Source organism: Saccopteryx leptura, chromosome 6, assembly GCF_036850995.1.
Source record: "Saccopteryx leptura isolate mSacLep1 chromosome 6, mSacLep1_pri_phased_curated, whole genome shotgun sequence".
Classification (NCBI taxonomy): domain Eukaryota; kingdom Metazoa; phylum Chordata; class Mammalia; order Chiroptera; family Emballonuridae; genus Saccopteryx; species Saccopteryx leptura.
The window spans coordinates 168,598,227-168,619,816 of NC_089508.1; the positions used below are offsets into that span (position 1 = coordinate 168,598,227).

At 44.7% G+C, this 21,590-nt stretch overlaps 1 protein-coding gene across 6 annotated transcripts in view; it reads right to left on the bottom strand.

Moving 5' to 3' along the window:
* Positions 1-21,590, bottom strand: part of PPP2R2B (protein phosphatase 2 regulatory subunit Bbeta) — a 443,356-nt gene that overhangs the window by 51,929 nt on the left and 369,837 nt on the right. For all 6 annotated transcript variants that reach the window (XM_066342763.1, XM_066342764.1, XM_066342762.1 and 3 more), the window contains 2 exons: positions 15,267-15,444; positions 2,935-3,099 (listed from right to left, as the gene is read on the bottom strand). In XM_066342763.1, the coding sequence (XP_066198860.1) occupies positions 2,935-3,099; positions 15,267-15,444 (343 nt within the window). The remainder of the gene's footprint in view (positions 1-2,934; positions 3,100-15,266; positions 15,445-21,590) is intronic.

A 21,590-nucleotide genomic window follows, 5' to 3' on the forward strand; every position in this document is an offset into this window, starting at 1 on the left:
AGCTCATCAGCCAAATTTTAAATTCTGGAGCATACGAGATGTCTTACTTCTCCTGTATACCTCAGAGGTCTTAATAGTAACAGATATAAGAAAATCATGCTGAAGGACTGATAATGAATTTTAACTGAGATCTCTGGTTCGGAACTGGGAGCAGTTTCCCTCCAGGGGATATTTCAGAACATAATGACATTTTTGGTTGTCACAACTTGCTTTTGCTACTGGCATCTAGTGGGCAGAGGTCAGGGATGCTGCTAAACTTCCTACAAGAACAGCCTCCTCCCCCAAAGGATTGTGTGCCCCAAATTTAAAGGCTGCTATTAAGAAGTCCTGTGTGCCTGACCAGGCAGTGGTGTAGTGGATAGAGCATTGGACTGGGATGCGGAGGACCCAGGTTCAAGACCCCGAGGTCACCAGCTTGAGCACGGGCTCATCTGGTTTGAGCAAAGCTCACCAACTTGGATCCAAGGTCGCTGGCAAGGGGTTACCTGGTCTGCTGTAGCCCCCCAGTCAAGGCACATATGAGAAAGCAATCAATGAAAACTATGGTGTCGCAACGAAAAACTAATGATTGATGCTTCTCATCTCTCTCCGTTCCTGTCTGTCCCTATCTATCCCTCTCTCTCTGTAAAAAAGAAAAAGAAAAAGAAATCCTGTGTATATTAGAGTGTCATCCTAACTTGTTTCCCTATTTCTTTATTTTGCCAGTCAGATCCGAACCTCAGTCCATCTGTCTTCAGGCTAAGAAACTTCTTTAAAAATGAGTTCTGGTCATATTACTCCCGTTACTTTAATGGCTGGCTGTTCACTGATGTTGAGAAAACAATAAACTCAAGTTCTTTATCACGGCCATTATGACCAGGCCCCTGCATGTCTCCTGAATTTTAATCTTCCTTCTCTAAGCCATTCCTTATTTACCAGCACTTCCCCAAACATTATGATCTTTCGTGCCTCAGTGCCTTTGCAAATGCTGACCCTGCTGCCTTGAACACTCTTTCCCTTGTTGGCTTATAAGTAAATACTGCTCAAAGATCAATACCAGCATAGACGGCAGCAAATATTACGCATTTATCATGTGCCACTGTCTTAGGTGCTAGGGAAATAGCTGTGAACAAAACAGATTAAATCCATGCCCTCATGAAGCTGATGGTCTAGATCTACGCTCTCCAATAGAACTTTCTGCAACGATGGAAATGCTTAAATCTGCACTGTCCAATATGGTAGCTACTAGCCACACATGGCTATTTAACACTTGAAGTGTAGATAATCTGAATTGAAAACATGTTTTGAAGACTCAGTATGAAAAAAAATCTCATTAACAATTCTTAATTGTTATCTCTTTGAAGTCCCAGGATAAGCCCATGAGGTAAATGTTATTATTTGACCCATTCTACAGATGAGCAAATGGAGCCTCAGAAAGGTTTAGCAGAGTTGGACAAAGTCATACAGCAACTCAGGGGTCAAACCTGGCTTTGACCTAGGTTTGTGGGAGTCTAGAGTCCATACAACCTACACACCACTACACTCTACATACCAGCTGCCCCGTGTGGTACTTCTCACACAATGAGTAACACAAAATAATCAAAATGACCTAGATATGCACTCCTGTCCTAGCCGGACACCCACACAGAGTGCTGTCCTCCTACCGCTCCTGTCACATAAGGATTGGAACTCAAAACTGGGTCCGCGACAGAAAAGACCTTCCTTCTTGGCCCTCCTCTGCAAACTGTAGTGGTCAAACAGCACCTCGCAAAAGGTTTTGGCTGGACACACACAGCTCTGGTCACTCCTGGACGTCTTGGCAGCTGCATATGATGTAGCCTGACACTGGACATGGATGGTCACTACCTCCCAGGCACCTTTACTTGCGGGAGTTACACAGAAAGCCTTCCTGCTGGCTCCAGCCCAGCCCGTCGACCACAGTGCTCGCCGTGAGTGCCAGCTGACACTTGCTTTACCTGCTGACATCGGTCTCAGTCCCTGGACTCCTGGCACTCAGCCCCCGCTGGTGTGGGGCTGCTTTGCTACGTCCACTCCCTGCAAACTCCAGCATGACCAGAGGGCCTGTGGCTGGCTGCCCTTTAGCCCTCTCCCTTCTCTGAAACTTTCCCCTGTTGCCCATCAGAACCATTCTAGACTTCTAGAGTGCCGGTTCCCACAGCTGCAATCTCTCCAAGAAGCCGTGAACCTCTCTCCCCCACCCCCACATAATTCTTTTAAAAAATATATTGAGATATAATTGACATATAACATTATATTAGTTCCAGGTGTACAACATGATTTGATGTATGTATTGAATGCAAAATAATCACAAGTCTAATAAACATCCATTACCACACACAGTTATGAGTTTTATCTTGCAACACAAATCTACCCTCCTAGCAACTTCCAAATATGCAATAGAGTGTCACCAGCATAGGTGCCATTCTTGATTCCTTGTATAGTCTCAGTCTCTGTGCTGGCAGCAGGTCCTGTCAGCTGTCCTTCCAAGGTCTACCCAGAGCCCACTGGTTTCTGTCCCCATTCACACCACCACCTCCCCAGGTCCTGCTTCCCTGCCTGGATATCGCAACAACCCCCGCTGGCTACCCCCTTCTCCCCCTCCCACTCCCTACAGCAGCGAGACTGATCTTAAAACACAATTCAGATCATGTCACAACGTTATGTGACAGGGCTCATGTCCTATTCATCTCTGTATTCCACAGCCTGCAGCAAATATTTGTGGCATTGAACATGAGGTTTCATCTTTATTGAAATACCCACCGTGGAGCGGACTCCCGAGTCGGGCAGATGCTGTGGTTTCTTCGCTCCCGGTGCGTCTCACACCAGAAAGGAGACCAACCCCCTCCGGGCTCTGCCTCTCTTCACCCGCCTGTCAGGGGCCAGCGGCCCACCAACCCAGCCACCCCCGTCAGCTCTGGGCTGTCTGCTACTCACATTTGGTGTGCCTGTCACACAGGGCCGATGCCCTCATGTCGCACAGCCGGATTGTCCCTTTACTGCTGCTGTACACGAAGGTGTTGCAGTGATGGGGGTGGAACTCGGCTGCCGTGATCACCTCCGTGAGCTCCTCCATGTTGGCCGGCTTAATATCGACGATATCTGGCACAGACGAGTCAAGGAGCGGACCAGGGTGGGGGCAGAAACTCAGGGGTGATGAGCAAAGGCATCGCCTTATTTTACTATAACGGGTTAGCACTGACCAGACATGGCGGAGCCTCATAAAGCTCTGTGAGCAGACAGACAGGTGTTATTAGTCACAGGCAAATGAGCTAGAGGGAAACCCAGTGGCCAGAGGCAGCATTAGAACTCAGGTCTCCCTGGTCCCTTGTCAGTATTGAATCCTCCATAACACGTAGAAGTCCAATCAAAGTTACCTGTTCATGCAGTTGTGCTAAAAAGAGCCACGTTACACAAACTTTCATTTCTAATTTTACAACAGGGGTTACCAAATTTGTCCCATTCCAACTCAATAATTCAACTTATTTGAATCTTTACCCAGACTCCTGGGCTAATAGATAATATTTATGATAGACAGTAAATCCTCTTTCAAAAATCACTAAGATCTTCTTTAATATGTTGTGATGATGATGATGATGATAATAATAATAATAATAATAGCTGCTACCATTTACAAAGTACTGACTATACAGGTCAATCACTGTGCAAAGCACATCAAGGACATAATCTATTTAATCATTATATCACTTTATATCACTTTCCATATCCCCATTTTCCAGGGGGTGGAAATGGAGGCTTAGAGTACTAAAGTAACTTGGACCAAGTCACATGGCTAAAGAATGACACTCCAGCCTGGCCTGCGGTGGCACAGTGGCTGGAGCGTTGACCTGGAATGCTGAGGTTGCGGGTTTGAAACCCTGGGCTTGCCTGGTCAAGGTACATATGACAAGCAATCAATAAACAACTGAAGTGACGCAACTATGAGTTGGTACTTCTTGTCCCTCACCCCCTCCTCTGTCTGTGGAATCAATAAATAAAATCTTTAAAACAACAACAACGAGTGACAGCTCTAGGATTTTACCCCTGGCACAACATTTGTGTCCTTTAGTAATTACGCAAAATTTCTTATTGAAGATATACAGGGGCTAAAGTCTCCATAAGTTGTGCTTTGCTTTAGAGCTTGTGTGGGAGTTTAAGCTTCAGAAAAAAGCCTTCCAATGGTATGGCAAGAGAGTTTTAGCTTCCTATGGAATATTCCCTTAGTTTGTTATCTGTTTTTTATTTTTCTCAGTTTTTTCCTTTCTAATCAAGAACTGTTATACCTCTATTTTAAAGGACCACATCCTAGTATACTGCAATGAAACATTTGATCTTACACTTATGAACCTACTTAATGGAAACAAACCCCTTCAAGTAGGGTGTCTGGTATGTATGAGCTGTGGGTTTGGGCTGATTTCTCTTACCCAATCGAGAGCTCAGAAGCACCTGCGTACAGACTGGGAGGCACGTGGCTGGGGCTGAGGTGCTAAGGGCCCAGCAACTTCCTGCAAAGGAACAGGCCTTGTGATGTGGACGCTGTCGTATGAGAAAGCTGACCCAAATGGCTCCTGCTCTTCCTAGACTTGACAGCTTTTGAACCACCTTTGTGATTTTTGTCCCATGAATTTGTTACATCTCATTGTTTTCTTCAGATCAGCTTAAGTCAACCCACCTTACTCAGCCTTGTCTAAACAGTAATCCAATATTCATAAAAATCATGGGGGCAATGAACTAGTTACATTTTTAATAATACACATGAAAATAAATGCATAACAATTAAAATAGAAACATTATGTGTGTGCCTTTTTGGAAAATACTGTATTGAATTGACAAGCAGTAGCTTGATACAAACTATTCTATTAGACTGAGATGAATGAGTCTTCACTGCTTTTTGTGGTTAGAAGCATAGCCCCTTTAGATGAGGTACAAGTCAATGCACTGGTATTTTTAGTTACACCAACATCAACAAAGTGTTCATCTACTATCAAACGTCACGTAGACTCCTGCTACAACTATACCAGCATGCAGTCTGTAACAAGGGCTTTATATTTGGCTGTGCCACTTCCCCTTCAATTACCGGTACCTCTTACGAATCCTGTCGGGTTCTTTCTAAAAGTAGCTTGCGACTGAACAAACATTGCATTTTACTATTGCCCCCACCAAACCCAGATGCAAGTATCACATGGGTCTCCAGAGCACATGGCTTCCCATGGATCACAAAACACTACCTTTCAACTCAACCGCTGCCAGAGTTATAAATATTACTGCCGTCAGCCCCACCCTCGGGGAGCAAGAGCCGTGCCTCCCAGAAGGAAGCCCCGAGCTGAAGCTTAGATGTTCTCAACAGTCCCCTGACCCGCGCCTGGGCTGGTGGCCACTACACGGGGTGCAGTAAGCAGAGGTCAGTGTCCAGCTGTTGTCAGATTTCATTACCCTCCAGAAAAAGCCTGCAACCCCTACTGTGCTACTGAGCACATTTCTCTTCTCCCAAAATAGGGAAAGAAAATCTGGTGTCAGCTTTCTCAGCCTCCACCAGGGTAGCTCTCAACACCAGATTCCCTGGAAGGGATCGTTGCTGCGTGGGAGGGGAAGGTGCCGCTTCCATGGTTATTTTTTTCTCACCTAAAAATAAAGTCTCGAAGTCAGAAAGTGTGAAAATGAAGTGCTCACACATATCTGTGAAACCAGCAGCACCCCCCAACCATCCGGAGCACCAGTATTGGGAGGTGACCAGGGAGTCGGCAGCCTCTGGATCCATCCTCGCCCCTCCCATCCTGGACCTCTATGCCTGCCCATCATCCCTCATCCTCAGGCATCTGCCTTTGGACTAGAGTGCTTTGTGGGTCTGACTCTAGGGGGGGTCAGGGGATAAACTGTGACTTTACTCCTCTTTTTAATGACCCTAATGATAGGGAGGCGGGAGACAATAATGACCTGTCATCAATGATTATTACATGCCATGTTACTGTCTAATTAGACCTCCATCTCAGCTTTATGAGGCCAGTACTAGCAACGGGCCCATTTCCAGCAGAAGAAATAAGGATGGAGGTAAATTGCTCAAGGTCATCTGACCAGTAGAGGGCAGAGCTGGGATTTGAACTCAAGTTTGTCCAGCTCCAGGGCCTGGGTTCTTGAGGATACACTACACTCCTCCCCGATGAACAGCCCTCCCAGAGCCAGCCCTTCTGAGAGCAGTAGATCTGGCTCTCAGAACTCCCCCTGGCTAGTCCAAGAGGAAGCTCTCTTCCACTTTGGGCTTGTGCTCTCTTAATCCACTGCCCGTTTTGGGGACCACATTTTTCAGAACCATGATGGGGACATAGCATCTGAACAAGGATTCTTGTGTCCTACGATGTGATGATTGTTTTGAACCAGAAGTTGGGAGACGGAAAATGGTAAGAGATTTCCTAAATTGTTATGGGAGGGAGAATTTGCTCTGTTCTAACACATTTGGGAGAAGGAGTTCAGCTACCAAAAATTCAATGGCTTAAGACGGTCAGAGTGTATTTCATACCTGCACCATCTGGAAACGCAGGCCTCTGGCCTGGCACTGTTGGAAAGGGAGACACACACCTTCAGCCTGTGTGGTTTTGCCCTTCACGTTGGGAAGGAGGGAGAAAGGACATAAGCAATGCATGTATTATCTTGGAAATGGAATGATGCATTTTGACAGTCAATTTTCTCTTCCCTGTCCTTTAGAGCGCTCTGTCCAAATTATTTCCCTGTTGTCCCAAAGAACTAAATGGCAAAAGCAAAACACAGCACTGGGTTCACAGATAATATACAAGGCGGACAGCCAACAGATTGCTATTATATTAACCCTGGGGCCTGACAGATCTGTTCTTCCTGACCCCGACTGCTTATGGCATCCCTGATTAATACCGAGCTACTGAGCCCTGGCAAATTACCTCTGCTAACAAAAGGGGTTAATCTGCCTCTCGGTGAGGACTCTGGAGGCAGCTCTGAGGACAGGAGGGGGCACCGCCAGCTTAGCAGCTGAGCTTCATGCGTGGAAAGCAGCCGGTGGAAGGTGAGGGCACTGCTGTGCCAGGCGCTGGCCTAAGGCATCATTTAAAATAGTAATTGAAGACACTAGGAGGTCACCCCTTAAGAGACTGGCTTCAAACAAATAAGAAGCCCCAACCATAAATTACATCAGCAGTGGGCTGAGGGCATGGAGGGGGTAATGGCAAGATGCTAAGGGGCACAGTCACTTTCTTAACCCCAAACTTGGAAAGACCTTTCTATAAAAAAAAGTCTATATTTGCTATACAACATTATAAAAGATCGACAACAACATGTATACACAGAGTAATTGGGAAAGGAGTAGATTTTGATTTATCTCATTAAGTTTTTTATGTAATGAAATTCCAGTTTTGTTAAAAACATGTGAAAAATTGTATCTAAAGTGTGATCATAATGTCATTTAAAACTTACACTCTGAGAATGATGAGTTAAAAGGTACTATAACCAAGCGTTAGTGATAGTTCTATCTCAGTGGGCCTAGGTGTGTATTTCTTTTCCACATTTTCTTTTAATAAAGTTACAGTCTTTTAGGATGGAAAAAGATATTTTCTATGCTTATCTATCTATGTATGTATCTATATGTATGTAATTTTAGGTGAGGAATGCTAGACACAAAATATATATAGTCTGACCACAGCCACCTAAAAAAGTATTGTGAGTGTGTGTGTGTGTGGTGTGTGTGTGTGTGTGTGTGTATGAGAGAGAGAGAGAAGAGAGAGAGAGAGAGAGAGAGAGGAGAGAGGGTCGGTAGAATAGAGAGGACACAAACAGAAAAGAAATGTAGCTGTATCTTATAGGGGAAATAGATTCTAAGGTAAGCATGCAAGTTACCCTTTAGTAACTCTAGCTTGGGTTCATTCATTCATCCACTCACTCCTCCACATATTCCACAAATGTTCACAAAGAGTCTGCCAGTGCTACTCTGGCTGCAGAGACCAAGGCCTGATACATGTAAGCCTAGATTCTAGGAGGGCACCCGGTCACTAAACAAGGTAAATAAATACTATATAGAGTATATTAGGTAGTAAGAACTGCTAAATGGAAAAATAAGGCAGGGAAGAGTGTATATGTGTGTGGGTCGACAGGGTATGCATGTGTGTGTGTCCTCAATCCAATAGGAGAAGGTTTCCTGGATAAATTACTAGTTAAACTTTTTTCTTTTTCTTATTTTTTTTATTTATTTCTCCGAGCCCTTATAGTTGAGTAAGCTAGCATTAAGTTACAATTGTAGTGTAAAATCTCTCAGTATACACTAAAATTAGATGAGACTACAGGTCATTTTATAATCTCTACATATTACTAAACAAGGAAGATGATCATTAAAGCAGCAGTGTCCTTGGCTTAGAACTGACCACGAGAGAGCTGGACACCAGGAGCCTCATCTCCATGGGAAAAGTTCAAAATACTACTTTGATAAAAGCTGTGACTATAACAAAATGGAGTCAGGAAATTTGAATACAATTTTGATTCCAAATTTTTTTTTTTTTTTTGCTTAGAGAACTTGTGCAAGTCATTTTATTTCTCTGGGTTTCTCTCTCCCTGCCCCCCCCCCCCACCATGGTTTTGTTTCTCTGGTTGAACTCTGATTCATATCCCCACACTCAAGATTATAAGGGATATAGTAACAGGGATGGAGTTTCATATCTTGCCATTTTTAGTGCACATAGTAAATGCTCAATAAATGTTGATGGAATTTAATTCCTTGTGACTTAGCAGCCTTCCGTAGGCACAGTTTGTGAAAACGCAAAAAACCCACAGTAGTTCTATAGGCTAAGAGGCCGAGCCTGTATAGTGTGAGTCACTAAACCTGTGGGGTTTTGTTTTTTTTTAGAAAAGAATAGAATCCAAGCAGCAAGGTAAGAACAGGAGTTGGAAGAAATCTTCCAAATAACAGCAACTATCATTCTGTGTCTTCTCTGTGCCTGGCACTCTGCTAAGTACTTTACATGATCACCTCATTTAATCCTCACAACAACCTTATAAACTAGAGGGTGGTAGCATCTCCATTAATTGACGAGGAAATCGAGGGTCAGAAATTGAGGTATTACATAACTTGTCAAGGTCACACAGATTTCAGGAGATGAAGCTGAATGCAAATCAGTGAGTCTGACTCCAGAATTTGCATTACCATCTACTAAGCTCTAGTGCAGGAGTCCCCAAACTTTTTACACAGGGGGCCAGTTCACTGTCCTTCAGACCATTGGAGAGCCGGACTATAAAAAAAAACTATGAACAAATCCCTATGCACACTGCACATATCTTATTTTAAAGTAAAAAAACAAAACAGGAACAAATACAATATTGAAAATAAATAACAAGTAAATTTAAATCAACAAAGTGACCAGTATTTCAATGGGAACTATGGGCCTGCTTTTGGCTAATGAGATGGTCAATGTCCGGTTCCATATTTGTCATGCTAGCCGTAACAAGTGATATGATGCGCTTTTGGAGCCATGACACGTGCATCCCGTGTCACTAGAAGTAGTACTGTATGTGAGCGATGCCGCGCTTTGCAGTGTCGCCACATACAGTACTCCAGGAACACAGGGTGTAGATGCATCCTGTGCTCCTCTCACTGACCACCAATGAAAGAGGTGCCCCCTCTGGAAGGGTGGTGGGGGTGGGATAAATGGCCTGGCCATAGTTTGGGGACCCCTGCTCTAATGCTCTGAGGGAGCCCAAGAAGTCCAAGAGAAATCTGCATAGTTGCATTCTTGCCTTCTCCCTTGACAACCCGAGGCTCCAGGGCTGGCCCTGTGACAGGAGGTGGAGAAATCCCCAGCCTCATAAAGCCCTTGGTCTGGCCTCTGATACAGAGCGTCAGCAGCCACATAAGAAAGGTACCAGGCCTGGGAAACCCACCAACACTACACTGAATATGGGAAAGAGAGAAATTTGTAATGTACCCTACCTACAGCTTCCCTTAAAACCTGCCTGGCACATTCCTAGTGGATCAAAGGGCCGCTGTCCATGGTACTAAGGAATGAGAGCTGAAAGCCACCAGTTGAGGTCATATAGAGACCCTTGATCAGGGAATCAATTCATAAAAGGCCTCAGCTCAGTTGACAAATAAAACTGATGCACAGAGGTGCTAACACCAAGGTCAAAGATACAACACTCCAGTTGACTTCTTCCAGAGAAATCTTCTTTCTCATGGCCAGAGACAACATCTGCTGAGCTTCCCAGCCTTGCTTACACCATGTTCTACCTCATTCTGTGGCCTCTAGTCACAGTGGCTTTCTTAGAGTTCCCCCAACACACCATGCCCCCACCTGCCACAGGACTTTTGCACATGCTGAACAAATGTCTCACACCTCTTTGCCCAGTTAACTTATACTCTTCCTCCTTCAGATCTCAACTCAGTTATCAGTTTCTCAGTAAAGCCTTCCTTTACTCACTAGTGTCTAGCAGGTTTTAAAAAATGCATTCACAAAACCATATTCCCTTTCTTCACACAACTTATTTCAATTAGTAATTATATGCTAATTGGTGTGATTATTTGGTACAAGTCATTCTGTTTCTTTTCACTTCATATCCCCATGGTTTAGTGGGGTGCCTAGCACAAATTAGGTGCTCAGGATACAGGTGTTGTGGGTTGTAACTTTACCTTTACTTGACATGTACAAGTTTAATAGGTCCCATATTAAACTAGGTAAGAGTCCAGGCCAACTCATTCTTAGTCTTGAGAAAAGAGTCAAAGGATCCTAGGTACAGCATTAAAGAAGCAACCTCTTTTTATAGCAATTCTTTTGTAATGAAAGTTAGGGCTGTTCGTTACCCTAGAAAATAATTTATCTAGAAAAGAATTATTACTGTCCTGATGTAGTTAACCCAGTAAGGCCAAGGTGTGACCACTTTAAAGCAGAACCTGGCAGGCATCCCCAAACTACGGCCCGGCCCGCGGGCCGCATGTGGCCCCCTGAGGCCATTTATCCGGCCCCCCGCCGCACTTCCAGAAGGGGCACCTCTTTCATTGGTGGTCAGTGAGAGGAGCACTGTATGTGGCGGCCCTCCAACTGTCTGAGGGACAGTGAACTGGCCCCTTGTGTAAAAAGTTTGGGGACCCCTGCAGAGGGACAAACTGGCTATGAATGGAAAGGAGAGAATGCAAGACCAGGTACCATGTGGCTAAGAATGCATGACTTTGATATGGTGAGAAACACAAGGCGCTGCACCTCAGAGATCCTGCAAGTGTCTAGTAATTAGGGTATAATGAGCAACATCTTGCAAAGAGCACCCAACTGCTGAACCAAAGGGGAAATCTAGAATTGAGAAGTTGACCCAGATAATGCATTCAGTAGAATTCACCATCCAAACATTCGATTTTTCTAGTTTCTTTGTCCTTTCAATAATAATTAGGATTGTGTTGGTCCCTGTTTATTGATCATTTACTGAGCAAAGTACTATCCTAAGCATATATGTGTATTTGTACATATATGCATGTATACATATATATGTATATAAAAATGTGTGTGTGTGTATATATATACACACACACAATAAGTTAATATTAAAAAACACTTAAAAATTTCTCACAATCCTGTAGACTCCTCTCTACAGGTCATGAAAAAGAGGCTTGGATAAGTTAAGACATATGTTAAAGTTGACACAGCCAGCAAGCAGTAGAGCTGGGTGAGAACTTTAGGCTTGTTGGACTCAAAGCCTGTGTTTTTAACATAATTCCAGTGTCACACCAAACACCAGTTACTGCAAGTTACGCCTTTTTAAAAAACCGTATTGCAAGTCCACTTGTCTTACTATTCACTTGATAATTTTCTTTAAGCATTTTAAAATAAATTTTTCAGTATGAAATTATAGAATTGGTAGTTGTATTTGAATAGTATTCATGATCATAAATACATAATTACAAATATCAACAAAAGTTCACGTAGTGCTTAGAAGACCTTGCTTACCACCTCCATAGTACTCCTATCACCCTTCGGAAACCTCACATTACTTTATCCTGAACCATGAGGCCACACAGAAGTAGTGTTAAACAACATAGGATTCACTGAGACCCGCCTGGTGGTTGGCGTTTTTCTGACACTGCTTTGAAAGATGGCCGCTTCCACCCCCAGAGGTGGCTGTGCTTCAGTGGTGATAAGCAAAAGGGTCCCAGTTTGTACAGTCTGCTCAGTGCTTAGGGTGGTCTGGTTGAAAAGAACTTTGTAGATATTGGTTATCATCCCTCCCATGATGACTATGATTATTTTACATGCGGCTGCTTTAAGGGTGGATGGCGCAGTCTCATTTGTATGCTAGCATCTGGCAGGCTGTCTGACATCTGCAGAATATAACCTAAACCGTGCTATTCATATTTCCCCTCTGCATTCTCCCCAAGGCATCTATCTGTCTCCCAAAATGCCTGAAGAAACTTCCCTTCCCCTTGCGGGCCTAGAGGCAAAATTCTGAAAATATGTCACCTAGACTGGGGACAGCAGCAGCTCTGAGTGACAGCAGCTGAGCTTGAGCAGACTTCTGGTTCTTGGAATAGATGTAAAGGAAGAAAGGGAACCACCACCCACACTCATTCTATTCACAGCTGTACTTCTGGGCCAAAACTGTAGGCAGGCTCTCTCAGGCTGGGATGGTATGCGGAATCAGCTCTGGGAGCAACAAAAGCTAACATTCTTGGTCCTGCTGGTCAGTTCTCAGTCTCTCCATAATCACCTCCACCTGCTTAAAACCTTCCCTGAAAAGCCTTGTGGAGCTACTGAGCACTCTTCTCTGGTGCAGACTAACTAGCTGTGTACCAGGTCTTTTTTCCTTATGCACATATAGCTAAACTACATTTCCCAGCCTGCCTTGCAGTTAGAGGTAGCCATGTGACTGACTTCTAGCCAATGGAATGCAGGCTGTTTTAAGGCTTGGCTCATAGGAGTCTCCCATGTGTAGTCCACCACAATTTTCCCCCTTTGCTGTCCTGATGCAGATAAACATGATGACAAGACATGATGATGGACGGAACTTGAATCTCTGACTCAGAGGAGGCAGTCTGCTGATGGGGATGATCAATACTGACCTTTGCAAGAGAAACAATCTTTTATGTGTTTCAGCTAATATGGGTCTATTTTACATCAGAACATTCAAAGCCTCACTATAACTAATATCCTCTTACAGTGAAATTTCCAGGTGGGATTTCATAATCAACTATTTACTAAATATCTCCATTTTAAAGACCTTACTAGTACGTCAAACTGAACATGTACAACCCAAATGGTACTTCCTATATGTCAGAATGTTCTAGGCCCTGGGATACAGGAGTGGTTCGTGCAAAGTCCCTTTTCTCATAGAATTTACATTTGAATATGGGGAAACCTCAAATATGCAAATAAAGAAACACTTCAAATAGTGATAAGTGCTATGAAGATAACAGAGTTAGAGGGTTATTGGGGGATACTTGGGAAGAAATGGAAGTGCCCCTTGAGGAGGTGACATGAGATTGATACCTGAATGATGACATGTAGTTAGCCATGTGAACTCTGGGGGCCGAATGTTCCAGAAAGAGAGAACAGCAAATGCAAAGCTCATAAGTAATAACTAGGTGTATCCAGGAACAGGAAAGAGGTCAGTTGGCTGGTATAGAGTGAATTAGCAAAGAGCGGTATGATAGGCAATCACAGTGGGGAGCAGGGGCCAGATGGTATGGACAACCCTTACTGTCCAAGGTAAAGAACTTGGATATTATTCTGTGTTCAATGGGAAGTTCCTACGGTGTTTTTAGCAGGGGAGCGATAATATTGTACCACATGTCAAACCGCCCACTCTGTTATGGGAACAACCATTGTGTAAGATAGCAAGGAAGAATGAAGACTAGATTACTGTAGTCACACAAGTGAGAAAACAGTGACCTTCACTAGCATGGATTCATAGGAATGGAGATGGAGAGAAATGAGTTGATTTGAGATATATTATAGAGGAAGAAAAGGGAGGGCTCAAGGGTTGATTGGGTTGGGGGTGTGAAGGGCGGTGTGAGAAAAAGAATATTGATTTCTACATCAGTTGCTCAGCTGCTTGGGTGGTGAAATCATTCATTGAGATTGGAATTTCAAGCAAAGATCAAATTTCTGGTAGGATGGACCACATGATACGTACTAAATAAATATCTGATTTGTATTATTGAATAAAGGGTCAAAATACTGCATTAAAAATACTAGCTCAGACACTCACTCAGCAATTACCTTCACTTCTCTAAATTTTAGATACACATGGGGTAATAATATTGGCATTCTGGGGTTGTTATATCAAATATAGCCTCAGTGGGGTAGAGACTGAAAAGTGACGGGGACTTGAGAGTTGTAAATAAAGTTTGCTTTCCTAATCTGGATGCTCATTACACAGGTAGGCTCTGTGAAAAGTCTTCAAGCTGTAAAATTATGACACGTGCCCATCTTAAGATGTGATTCTATGCAAAAAGTTCCCAGTGCAGTGCTTAGAACTCAGTAAATGGCAGCCATTATTATTTTCACTATTATGATTGAATAAAAACTATAAAACCTGTACCTGTGGTCCAAGCTGTCCATACAGGCAGGCCATTTAAACATCTTTTAATGAAAGGAAGAAACCTTTAATTGAGCTCTAGGGTCTTATAGTTGATAAAATCACATCTAGTTTTAATTCAACACACATAATGCCTCTGCATGGGTTCGGAGTTTCGATCCAGAGCTCATCCCAGCCCAATACTTATACTTCATCCAACTTAGTTAGGAAAGAGAATATCTATGAGAGAATATCATAGATGCCAATGTAATTTTATTTAAAAAAAAATTTTTTTTTACAGAGACAGAGAAAGTCAGAGAGAGAGATAGATAGGGACAGACAGACAGGAACGGAGAGAGATGAGAAGCATCAATCATCAGTTTTTTGTTGTGACACCTTAGTTGTTCACTGATTGCTTTCTCATATGTGCCTTGACCACGGGCCTTCAGCAGATCAAGTAACCCCTTGCTTGAGCCAGTGACCTTGGGTCCAAGCTGGTGAGCTTTTGCTCAAACCAGATGAGCCTGTGCTCAAGCTAGCGACCTCGGGGTCTTGAACCTGGGTCCTCTGCATCCCAGTCTGATGCTCTAGCCACTGCACCACTGCCTGGTCAGGCACCAATGTAATTTTAAAAATAACAGTTCTTCACAAATGCTAGGTGTTTAGTTATGACCACTTCTTTCATTCCACTTTCCCCCAGGACTGCTCTTACCTGAATACTTTTGACTCAAGCCAATTGGTTACTGGCCCCAAGGAAAGGATACTAAAACTTTGATTGGTTATTTCAAAGTTCCATAGGTTAATCCTCAGGTCATCAGCTGACATGTAGGTTTCATAGTCGCTGTTGACGGATATGGAGTTGATGTGATATGTGTGTGCGTTGGCAAAGACTCTTCGCGGGGTGGCCTCCACCATCAGGTCCATGGGTCTGAGGACAGGCACCTGGGACACGAGAGAAACACAGTGTTTTAGGACCAAAGCTCTGCACTGGGGATGGAGTGTGCATGTTATGTCCTTTATATCTTCACACATAAAGTCACAGCTGCATCAAAGGAGCTCTAAGAGAAGGAGACATAAATCACATGGTTTTTATTCCCTTTTGTTCCTCTTAGTTTTACTCTGTTCTCGAAAAATGTCACCATCACTTAGCCTTGATGGGCAATTTCATCCTTTATAGATTCTAAGCTTTTTCCCAGGACCCTAGAGGTGGCTTCATCTCAGAGGAGGAAAGAGAGGGGCCCTGGTGTCCAGAGCTATTGTTCCCGATTTTTTTTTAAATAAAAACTATTTTAAAAAGGAAGTTAAGGAAAAATTTTAAACATGTCTAGCTCAACGTAGATTTAAACTGATCATGCATGGCTTTGGAGGTCTAGATCCCATTCCCATCCTCAATCCTTAAGGGCATTTTAGGAAAACGTACCATCACCCAAGATTCTAATAGTCAAAATCCAGCCATTAATCATAACATCCTGTTACACCTGGGAAAATACTGGTTTATACTTATTGTCTTGGCATACGAGGTAGTGTGCACTTTCTCATCTATACCGAGATAGGACCACAAATTGTATGGTCATCATACATACACATACACACACACACACACACACACACGTGTGCACATGTGCAAAGTGTACTTGGTAAGTATTTGTCAAATGAGTACGTAGGACTGTGTGAGGAAATGTTTTCTTCCCACAGGTCAGAGAATCAGGGAGTGAAATAGTTCCCACCCATGAAGCTCTTCCCGGCCAATGGGAATGAAGACTCCCTCTTTGAATCCGAGGGCACTTTTGACTACACCTGGGTGAACGGCTCCTAAGTGAGAGCAGGTAGGGCACTGCGCCTGAGACAGACAGACCAGAAACAAAACAAAACAAACAGAAAACACAGATCTGGTTCTTTCACAGAAACAGGAAAAGGACCAAAAGCTGTTTTCCTTTCATGGAGGTCATCTGTTGCAACTGAGCCCTAAATCATTTGACTTCAAGACTTCTGCTTCTGGATCTGTTTCCACCCAGGGGGTGACAGGCAGAAGGTGAAAACAAAGGTTATCATTTGTGAAGTGTGGGACTCTCGACAATATAGCCTTTCACAAAACAAATTCTCCAGCTCAGTCTGGAAGGAGTTGAGCTTTCTTTTGAGGAAGTTTTTAAATTAAACGAACAAGTCAGAAGAATCACAGTGTCTTATACAGATGTGGTGTTGGATATCCTGGAAACCAGAGATGGCTTGGGAGGTGGATATAGGGAGAGCCTGGTGTCCTCTGAATACCAGGAAGGAGAGGGGGCGAAAAGACTGTGAGCCCTGTACCCCAGGTCTGGATAATAGTTCTACAGCGTAATCTCAGGGATGGCAGGAACTGGGAGGCCCGAGCTCTGATTACGGACTCACTGCTTACTTATGTCTATGTGACTATGTGCAATTAACCTTCTGGGCTCTGGTTATAATATCTGAAAAACAGTGACAATAACCACTGTGCTCCAATGATCATGAATTATAATTCCATTCATGATATAGTTTATAATATAACTCATTCAATCGTAAGTTATAATTGCCCTGGGTATACCTTCCCTGGGTATACCTTCACTCTTTCAGCAATATTACTGAGCTCTGTACAAGGTCCTGGTGGGTTCAATTAGTGAGCAAAACCAGACACAGTTCCTGCCTTCAGGTCGTTGGTCTAAATGGAGGAGGTAGATACAGAATCACTCATTAAAAAATGCAGTAAGTGCCCAGAAGGAGAGGACATAGTACAAAGTGGTTAAACATGGGGTAGTCTGCAGAGGTTTTGCTGAGGAAGTATAAATTAGGTGACTGTGAAGAATGAGAAGGGGTTTACTAGGTCAGGAGAAGAGAAAAATGTTCCAGTTAGAGAAAAGAGCATGTGCAAGTGTCCTGTGGTGGGTGGGAGTAAGGTAAGAATAAAGGACCAATAGGTCAATGTAGTTAAGACAGAGAGAGTGATGGGAATCACAATAGAGGTTTTTGCCATTACCGTAAGAGAAGTGGGAAGAAACAAACAAACCAAAATATTCCAGTGATATGATTAGGTTTAAAGTTTTCATCAGATCCTTCCTTATCTATAGCAAAGAACAAGTAGAGGACAAAGGCAGTAATTTTGAAGAGGGAGGTCATACACTCAGACACTAAAGAGGGTACTTCTTGAGTTAAGGAAGGCTTTGTGATGGATTTTTAAAAAAGGTGACTTTGCCCTTAGGAACTCTCCCTGCAAATATTTATTGGGCTTTTACTATGTTTCAATCATTCTTCATACATCATCTCAGGTAATGCTTTCAAGAACTCTGTGCAAATGGTACTAGTACAAAGTACTGTTACAGCAAAGAGAAAACTCAGGCTCAGAGAGGCTAAGTCCCAGGCCTAGGGTTGCCCAGAGATTTGATCCCAGAGTCTATCCAACTGCAAGGCTAGTGCTCTTGACTCTCTATCACACCATACTCAACTATCGGACATGGCAGAGCATGACAAGTGCTCTGTAACACTAGTATGAAATCAATAGGATTATTGATAGCAAGGGCGGCAGTGGAAGTCACAGAATTCTGTGGGTGAGCCGCCTCTGGAAACCTCATTTAGATGTCGTAGATCAGGGGTCCCCAAACTACGGCCCACGGGCCACATGCGGCCCCCTGAGGCCATTTATCCGGCCCCCGCCGCATTCCAGAAGGGGCACCTCTTTCATTGGTGGTCAGTGAGACCACCGCAAAGCACGGCGTTGCTCACGTACAGTACTACTTCTGGTGACGCGGACGCACACCTCACGGCTCTGGAAGCACGTCATATCACTTGTTATGGCTAGCAGTGACAAATACGGAACCGGACATTGACCAGCTCATTAGCCAAAAGCAGGCCCATAGTTCCCATTGAAATACTGGCCAGTTTGTTAATTTAAATTTACTTGTTCTTTATTTTAAATATTGTATTTGTTCCCGTTTTTTTACTTCAAAATAAGATATGTGCAGTGTGCAAAGGGATTTGTTCATAGTTTTTTTTTTATAGTCCGGCCCTCCAACAGTCTGAGGGACAGTGAACTGGCCCCCTGTGTAAAAAGTTTGGGGACCCGTCGTAGATATTCACGGTATTTGAACGGGATGTCCATTCTGTGTGCTTTCAGAAACACATGCCACACTTTTAAAGTTTGTCATAAAGGAGCTCGCCACCTGGAGCTTTTTTTCCCTGTATTTTTCCGACGTTGGAAGCCTGGAAGCAGCGAGACAGACTCCCGCATGCGCCCGACCGGGATCCACCTGGCATGCCCACCAGGGAGCGACGCTTCGCCCATCCGGGGCGCTGCTCTGATGAGGCTGGAGCCACTCTAGTGCCTGAAGTAGAGGCCATGGAGCCATCCTCAGCCCCCCCCCCCCCCCCCCCGCCCCAGGCCAATCCTGCTCCAGTGGAGCCTTGGCTGCAGGAGGGGAAGAGAGAGACAGAGAGGAAGGAGAGGGGGAGGGGTAGAGAAGCAGATGGGCACCTCTCCTGTGTGCTGACCAGACCAGAAATCCAACCCGGGACCTACACATGCCGGGCTGATACTCTACTGCTGAGCCAATAGGCCAGGGCCCCCACCTCGAGCTTTTTGAGTGCCCTCTGCTTCCTCTGTCCCAAGAGGTAGCAGAGCTCAAAGCAGGCTACCCAGGGCCACAGAAGAAATGGCATCTGCTAGGACTTCCTGGGGCTCCTGCTCAACTCTGCTCTGGACCTTGTTCATTCCTGAGCACTGTCTGCCTGAGCCCGTGGTGAATGGGTGGTGGGCATAACAGCCAGGATCGAGAGGCATTACAAAGTGGGAAGTGCCAGCCCAGAGCTCCCCCTTAATGTGATGGGCCTGCCTGCTAATTCAGGCTGACACATCCCATGATGTACCACTTAATGGGGACGGCTCTGTGCAGGGGTCTGGGGAGGAAACCTCAAATGCTTTGCCCAGATGAGGCCAGGTGCCGAGTGTCACTCCTGGTATTCCAGCACTGTTTTCGTGCCCAAGTCAAGGCTTGTCCACTTCCCAGTGACGCCCCTTGCAAGCAGGAAGAGGGAGGCTTGGTGGTTCAAGTTGGATGAGAAGACTGATTAGGGAGCTCTGTTGGGATTGTGGTCCCCACGTGCTCTGGCAGGGGTCTCCTTTAAGGGCTAGGCGGGGAGAAGAGAAGGCTATTTCCCGAGTTCAGCTCACAGGCAATCGTTAGGGCTGTCTCCGTAGGACACACATGGAGGACTGGGTGCCACGTGCCGGTCACTGCGCTAGTGCTCCCCTGCCCAACACCAAGGCACATTTCGTTCAGTCCTCCCAGTAGCCAACGGCACAAGGAAGAGTCCTCCGTTCGCCCCACTTACAGGGGAGGGCAGGGAGGTGAGTGTCCCGCCCAATGTCCCACACAGAGTAAGTGGAGGAGCTGAACCCCAGCAACGGGTTCCTGAGTCAGCACCTTTACCACCAAATGGCAAATGAAACTGTCAGGGTGAAATATATGAAATTGCCATTTTGCAAGCCCAAAATGGTCAAAACTCAGTGATTTCATGTGGCTCAGCCGAACACTTTGGAAGGACTCTGGGCTATTTGGACGTGACAGTAAATAATGGAAGATGAACTCTTGGAAGGGCACCGAGAGTCTCTTTCAGGGCTGGTGCATATACACTGCTCACAAAAATTAGGGGATATTTCAAAATGAATACGAAGCAATGAACAAAAAGAAGCATTTGATTTTTATTAAAGAAAAACATCAGAAAAGCAAACAAGTCAAGGAAAGTTGTTTGATTATGCAAATGAGATGCAAAACCAACTTTTATTTCACTGGTGAAAGTGCACCGTACAAAAGGCTGGAAGTGCTGGAGCATCTGCACGGTCCCTGATCCGCTCATTGCTGTGAGCAGTAGACGTGTGTGTGTGTGTGTGTGTGTGTGTGTGTGTGTGTGTATGTGTGTGTGTGAGCACATACACGCTGGTGGAGGGGGGCGTACAGGGAGGCTGTGCTGTCTAGGTCTATCCCCTTCATCATTCTTGGTAATCTTTGGATTCTCAATCATATTTTCTTCAAATAACTATTTCTATAGATAAGGAAAGTCTAGAAACAACTGGCCAGGGCGGCTCCTGAATCTGCAGGTGAGGAAGTCAGGATCCTGAGCGGTGAAGTGCCTTGTCCGTGGTCACCCAGGTAGGGCATGCTGGCACAGCCTGGGTTTCTGCCTCACCTCTCATCCCAGAGCGTCCACTGTCCCCACACCATGTGCCCGAGCCAATTCCCACAGGACCAGAGCCCCCTTCTTGCCAAACAACAGAACCAGACAAAACCAGGATTAAGCCAGGACCTTTAACTTGTAGTCTGAGCCCCCTTTTCTGAGCCATCAGGGCAGCGGCTGATGAGGCTAGAATCTGCTCTTAGACAAGGTGGGTGTTGCCCTGTGTCCGCAGGTGAGCACTGGGGACAGTGTTTAGCTCTCGCAAGAGGCAGATGGTCTTTGTTGGGAAATGTGTTGTTCCTTGTGTTCTGGGGCTGGAAGTTAGTGATTAATTATTCACTCAATACAGACTTATTAAATCCCTCCTCATCATTAGACCTGAAGAAAACCTGACCTGGGTAAGGGGAAAGAGAATAGATAGTGTGCTATTTGAGGGGGAGATGTGGTCATAGAAGACCTTTCTTGGGGGATGACATTTGAGGAGAGACCTGAATGAAGTGAGAGAGGGAGCCATGTGGCTCTTTGGGGAAGAACATTCAGGAAGATAAAACAGCACGTGCAAAGGCCCTGAGGTTGGAGAATGCTTAGAGTGTAGGAAAATAGTGAAGTGCCTTTGTAGCTGGAGAGGAGTGAGTAATGAAGGATCATGATAGGAGAAGATGTGGGATCACAGTCAGGGTTAGATCACAGATGCTACTGGGAAAATAAGGAAGATTCAGGAGGTGCAGGTAGCTGTTCATTACCGACTTCCCTTCCTGTTAAAGATGGTCCCTCTGTCCTGTGCTCTCTTCTTTACTTCTCTACTCCTCTGTCTCTCCCCACCCCTTTCATCCTTCCTTCCTTAGCTTCCTTTTCATTATCTTTGCTGCCTCCCCTCCTGGGGAATAGAAGATCATCTTTCACGC